The 6721-nt window shown below is 37.8% G+C and overlaps 1 protein-coding gene across 2 annotated transcripts; it reads right to left on the bottom strand.

The window, feature by feature from the left end:
- On the bottom strand, positions 1–5511 carry nmu (neuromedin U). 2 transcript variants are annotated; one of them, XM_069150690.1, is made up of 8 exons: positions 5249–5511; positions 3733–3788; positions 3607–3654; positions 3472–3525; positions 3264–3296; positions 1037–1090; positions 899–941; positions 1–413 (listed from the first exon to the last, which is right to left on the bottom strand). In XM_069150690.1, exons 1-7 carry the CDS (start codon positions 5394–5396, stop codon positions 906–908), a joined length of 429 nt encoding a protein of 142 aa, XP_069006791.1. In that variant the 5' UTR covers positions 5397–5511; the 3' UTR covers positions 1–413; positions 899–905. The 2 variants fall into 2 exon arrangements, with proteins under 2 accessions (XP_069006791.1, XP_069006792.1); XM_069150691.1 differs by having other exon boundaries at positions 1–396.
- Between the last annotated feature and the right edge of the window lie 1210 nt (positions 5512–6721).

Below are 6721 nucleotides of genomic sequence, written 5' to 3'. Positions count from 1 at the left end.
AGTACAATGTTAACAGCTTCATTTATAATATGTCAAATAAGTTCTTCTATCGTAGTTAAACTATATATATGTGTTTAACTCAATGCACATAACATATATGTGTTTTAAAGATAATGTGTGCTCATTCATACTGTAGTTGTTTGACACTTTTTCCAAATGCATAGTGAATCAAACTTACACAACTCCACTCAATCCCATTAAACCAGTTTGAATGCAAACGACCAATATATAAGACAAAATAAAATCTGGGCAAATGAATAGTATTTTAATGAATATTCATTGTGTACATTCAAACATCACATACAGCAGTGGCAGAGGGCTGTGGTTGGAGTCTGGAAACTTGGTCGTGGTGCAGCGGCTCGGGTCTCAGGGTCTGTGTCATCTCTGTACACTAAACTTCAGAGGAGGAGAATCTGAAGCACGTTAATATACGTGATAAGATAATGATTACAAGAGGATACACATTTCAGACATAGCACCACATAAACAGAGTGTTAGCAACCTGGTTCTACCGGGCACTAATGACAGAATTAAGGAGAGCATGGATTTGGACAGGATTTAAACAGCGATTCAGGACTTGGTGAAAATGTATATAGACACATGTCAAAATATTAAAGTGTTAAAGCTTTAAATTACTAGGTTATTTAGGATTGGAAAAATAAAATCCTGACAGGTCTGCTGTCCTCTGTAGAAAATAAAGCACACCTTTATGTATCATGGTGCACATTAAAGTTACCTTTTTGACGCTAGTTAAGGGTAACTATTTGTGTAATTATATTGAAAAAGAAGGATGAAACAAATGAAGAAAAAAAAACTAACTTCCAAATACACTTCTTAAGAAAAAAAAAAAATTAAACACCCTCCTATTTGAGATTGGCAAAAAGTGCTGTAATATTACCTTTCATTTATTCATATTCTAGGGATCTTCTTCCATTTCGTGGCTGTAAGTGCAAAGACATCTCAATAAGTTCACCATATTATGTAGGTCTTCTTATTTCTTTTTAAAAAACAATTTGTGGCACAAACATATCCCTACCCGATAGAGGAAGAAGCCTCTGCTCTGGATTCCCCCTGGTCCCTGGAATTCAGCCTGTAGAGACACACAAAAACTGCAGAGTTTAATTTACACATAGCAGAAGGTCTCTGTCTTGTTTGCCATTTTCTCAGTGTTGACTAAAACACCCCACTCCCCCCTCCTCCCAACACCTGCACACACACACCCCATTCAAACACTCACATCTGGATTTTCCAAAACAAACACTCTCCATGTTTTCTCGCCCACGGTTCCTCTGTGTCCACTTTGTGAATGTCAGTGCTTCATAGCAATGAGTGATAAGTTCACCTGTCAGCTGCAGTAATTTTAGACCATAATTACCCTCAGCCTGGGAAAGAACAACTAATGTAGACTGAGCTCGTACAGCGTTATTGACATGGAAGGTCAGAAAGGGGAAAACGCATTGAAATCAAGGGCAGACTGGAGCACGCACATTTCAGTATCAACATTTGTCACAGAAGTACAGTGCAGTACTTCCATTGTACATGCTGTAAATGTATCTTCTTCATCAGCTCTGTGTATGTTATCCTATTGCAGTAGACAAATCTGGATATATTAAGCAGCAAGTAACTGAATACTTGTCATAAAGGAATATCACGATACAGTTTGCACCACTGGTTGCATTCAGTGTATCTGTTCTCAATGTGTTTCTTTAATAAATCAGAGGTTGTGAGATTTTTGGAAGCAAAAAAAACCAACTAAAAAAGAAAAATATGGAGACTGAAAGGAGATGTGCGTGGTACATACACGCTTTGAGAGTCCTCTCTCTCTTCTGGTATGGAGTTGAGAAACTAGATGAAGAAGAGGGTACAACGGAGGGGTCTGACACACAACACACACACACACACACACACACACACACACACACACACACACACACACACACACACACACACACAGACACACACACACACACACACACACACACACACACACACACACAGATAGAGCCAGACACACACATGAATAACAGTGAGGGAGAAAGTGCTGAACATGAAATGTACACATGCAGAGAGAGAAACAATGTTTCCCTCTGATCAACACATACAAACGTGCAAAACAAATGCTTTAAATTTCCTCATCTTCCTCCATGTCAGGGTTTTGATAAACACATCAAATTCTGTTTTGTTTAACATCCAAGTAGAGGAACAAAAGAATAAGTGGTTTCATATTTCAATTAAGAAATATGTTGTGTTGTTTCACGTAAAATAGTGAAGTGAATGGCCCCCCGGGATGTTTTGTGCGTATGTTGACTTCAATGGACATAAATGCACATGAAGACAAATAAATAAAATGCATTTAAATAACCATAATCCCCACTGAGACAGATAGTAGACAATGTAAACATCTCACTCTATTCTAATTATGCAGAGAGACTTTTTTTTATCTGGTAAATGACCAGAAAATGTTTTATAGTTTCATCAGACAGATAGAATATCAAGAATTGTATTTTCCACATAGTTTAGCAGAGCTGCATACTAGTTTTGATGTCTTAATATAATGTTCTGCAACTTTTTTTTTTTTAAATGTTCTTTGTTTCTCAGTTGACATTTGCGTTGTCCAGAGTGAAGGATGGACAGAGAGGGCAAGCTTAATCCATCCAAGTTCTCATGCAACCAAGAAACAAAGCTGACTGCGTAGTCATGCTGTCGCCTCCCTTTGCGAAATGCTGCCGGTTTACGAGGAAAGGCGTCTCACATGCAGAGCAGAAGAAGAAGAAGAGACCAGCCCGAGGACAAGATTTCATTTTACATTTCTAGATATTGTGACTGTGCATGCCCATGTCCAAGTATATATCTGCATGCTCACACTCATTCTTCATTCACGCATACCTGAATGCATTTTGGTTTTGCGAAATGATGTGGGGGCATTTTGAATTATAAGTGTTAATAGCTGTGACAGAGTTTAGTCTCATTTAAGAAGTGCAGGCCACATAAATCGATATAAGGAGCTGTCTTAGGTCAAGCAACACGCTGTAGCAGCACAGTTTTATCTTTTACTTTACTTACTGCCGCCTGTGACAACACAGAACCTTGAGGTCTAGAGTAATGAAATAAAAACTGCACATACCGTGCGGGACATAAAACAACAACAACAAAACACACATATACACATGCAAACAAGTCATCACAACAAATTAGATTTAATCCTATGGTGTATGGTCTAGTCTTTTTTTCTGCTGATGTCAGGGAAAGTAGTTCACACTCACCCTTTTACTGGTATTTTCTCGCACTTTGAGCTCCTGAATAAATAAAATATTGACAACACAATAAGTCTCTGGGTTTACATCACTTTGTGAATTTGAACATAACTTTCTAATTGATATACCACTGTGCCAAATTCTGTTAAACAAACAAAAATAATTTGTTATTAGTTCCATGTTACTGGAGGAGAAGAGAGACTTAAGTCGGAGGTACCTTTGACTTCTGAACCAGCATCAAGACACAGAGTTCTCCTAAGACATCTGACGCCTGGAAAAATGACCAGAGAGCTGTTACCAATCAGAACCATGCAATTAAGGTGTGATATTTGTCTTCATAAACTCGACTCACCCAAAACTTCAGGTCTGCAGAGAGGTAGGATGAGCACACAGCGTCTATCTGTGGAGCAGCACACAGGATGATGGAGGAGAGCACCAACCAACAAAGGATGAAGAAAATAAAGAGCGTGTTTCATACCTGGCTGAGGAGCTGCCTCTGATCTGTTGTGACCTGCTGAAGATCTGCTGGAGCACCTTTTGTTTCATACAACAAGGCAGACACACACAGTTAATACAATATAGAGTGAATACTTCAAGTGAAATGACTGTTTTAAAAAATCCTCACCAAGTACATAGTGTTTTCATCTGAACACAATGGTATAGTTTTATTGAAACAGCATTAATATTCCATGACGACATTGTACAAGCTGCAGGTCAGTGTGTGTGTTCGCTGTGTTGTGATTAGGAACAACATCTCCGATATGCTTCGAAATGATTATTGTCCATTAGCAGGGTAAGAGCTTTACTGTCGAACATGGAGGGAGTTACTGTCCAATGTACTGATGTAAGATTACATCTCAGAGGCTTTGGAAAATAATCATGAATAGAAAGATATAAAAAAAATAGATTTTTATAAACTATTCCGAATTTTAAAAGTCATGTTTCTACTAAGCAATAAGTCAACAGCTTGCAGCGCTGACACTGATGTTAAATCCTGAAGCTTACGCACAAAATGTAAAGATCACTTTGACACCAGGGGGAGAAATGGCTGTCAGTCTTCATCGATGCATCGCTCAGTCATATTTTGACTTTATGTCGGTTGGTAGACCCCAGAAGTCAGAGGTTGAAAGACCAGAACATGTTTATTTTCTTTTTTTTTTGGTCAAATTGTCTTATTTCGTTTGAGTTAAGAATGATAAAGATGGACTGAGAGATCCATCCATCCATTATCTACACCCGCTTTATCCCGAACAGGGTCAGGGGAGGTAGGGATGGGGGGGGGTGGAGTATTGAGAGATAGATGGATACAAATATTTTTACCATAAATCATATATTTAGAATTTATTCAGCAGAAAACTGATTTACTGATTTCCAGTAGTTACATGGAAAACTGATGCATCTCTATATTTCTATCTCCTCTATTTTTTATTTATTTACTCAAACACACTATTGCACGACAGTATGATAAAAAAAAAAAAATAACAACAACAACAACAACTAATAAAATAAAGATTGTAATGGACAAAAATGTAACACATAAACATTATCAGCTGGAATTTCCCCATTTTGTTTCTTACTGCTAAATGCTTACTTACTTTTTTCTTTTTTCCAGGTTTAGCTTCCTTATTTGGTGACTTTCCCGATTTTCTTACACTTAATTACAGTAATATGTAGAGGATAGATAGATAGATAGATAGATAGATAGATAGATAGATAGATAGATAGATAGATAGATAGACAGACAGACAGACAGACAGACAGATAGATAGATAGATAGATAGATAGATAGATAGATAGATAGATAGATAGATAGATAGATAGATAGATAGATAGATAGATAGATAGATAGATAGATAGATAGATTCCTTCATTGTATGTTTATATTTGCGAGGAAAAAAAAAAACTTAACTCACTTTAGGTTCCCTCAGATGAAGAAGTTCAGATTTTTCTTTTGATACTTTAGCAGAGAAAAAGAGAAAAGAAGTCGGACTTACTTTGACAGACTGGTATGGTGAGGATGAGCAGGGCTGCAAGGGTGATGCTGGCCGTGCTGAGCGGACTCATGGCTCTGCTGCTGAGGCTGTGCAGGCTGCTGAAGGCTCCGCGCTGAGCAAGCTGGCTTTGGCTCTGGAACATCCTCATCTCCCTCTCCGGCTGGCCTTTCTTGTCTTTTGGGGGATTTTTTTTTTTTTGGACTTGTTCTTCTGACAGTTTCTGCCTCACGTCAGAGAGATATGAAGGCTCGTGTCACACACCCTCCTCGCACGCTGACAATTGACTGCGTCACTATTCGGCGCTCGACGCGCGTGAAAAGTTATTAGATCAACAGGTTGGTGGAACGTGACTCAGGGAAGCATGAAGTGATGGAAATGAACAAATAAAGTTCAGCTGGAAACTATCAACAAAAATACCAGCAATTTGATTAAAAAAAAATTGTGTTTTTTTTTTTAATTTTTTCATGTTAGTTAAAAACAAACTGGACAATAAAATCCAGCCTACTGCTGCAGCTAGGCCGTTTTAATATGTAGCCTAATAGTTATTCTGAAACGACATTTTGGCAGAGACACGTGCTCTCACCTCACGGGCTTTTTAACCTGTACACTATTTACTGACTTGCTATTGGATCACCGCCTGCTTTTCTGCTGATGTGGTGAGTGAATACTGTGAGGACAGAAGCCTTGAACCAATGTACCTTGTTGTAGCCTAAATCATGTAAATCAACATTTCTTTACATTCAGTTTAGTCCTGCTGTGTATCACAAGGCCTCATTTTACAGTGTAAAAGTTGGAAATAAAAAGAAACACAAGTTAATGTAAAAAGGACTTAAAAATAGTAAAGTAGGATCCACAAGAATAAACATGAACAAATGTCCCATGTTTTTGGACCTTGACTTAAAAAGTACTGAGTTGGTGCAGACCCCAGGTTTTCTGGGAGCTGAACGTTTTGACGCTGTAAGCAGGACCCTAATTATAACATCTTATCAGAGAACTTTGCGGTTCTCTAGATCCACTCCCTTTTGCCCTGTTAAAGATACCTAATTTCTGTAAATACAAACATAACACTTCCTGTACCCATTTCAAATAGAAAACCTCTGAGCATTTCAGGTGACAGAAACATTTAGTGTCTTAGCAAGGCTTTCATTTTAAAACATCTGCAGGAACAGCCTAAAATCAGACAATAGCACTTTAGATGAGTAATCCAGAGCAACCTTTGAAAGTAGCAGGATTATATTGTTAACTTTATTAAATTAATGCGATACAAATTACATTAGTGATTATTGTATGTAAACTCACCACTGTAGGAACAGTGATTACACAACCTTATAAATAAAGTCACAACCTTGCACAGGTGTGCTCCAGTACTTGAACAAATAGCACTACACTCATGGCAACCATGCATTACTCCCTTAAATAACCATTAGCAAATGTAATCATAATCAGAACTAATCTTAACAATTTTCCATTATT

The sequence above is a fragment of the Embiotoca jacksoni genome, unplaced genomic scaffold (assembly GCF_022577435.1).
Source record: "Embiotoca jacksoni isolate LCO1_2020_lvr unplaced genomic scaffold, fEmbJac1.0.p SCAF_16, whole genome shotgun sequence".
Classification (NCBI taxonomy): domain Eukaryota; kingdom Metazoa; phylum Chordata; class Actinopteri; family Embiotocidae; genus Embiotoca; species Embiotoca jacksoni.
This window is presented reverse-complemented; position numbering and strand designations above follow the sequence as displayed.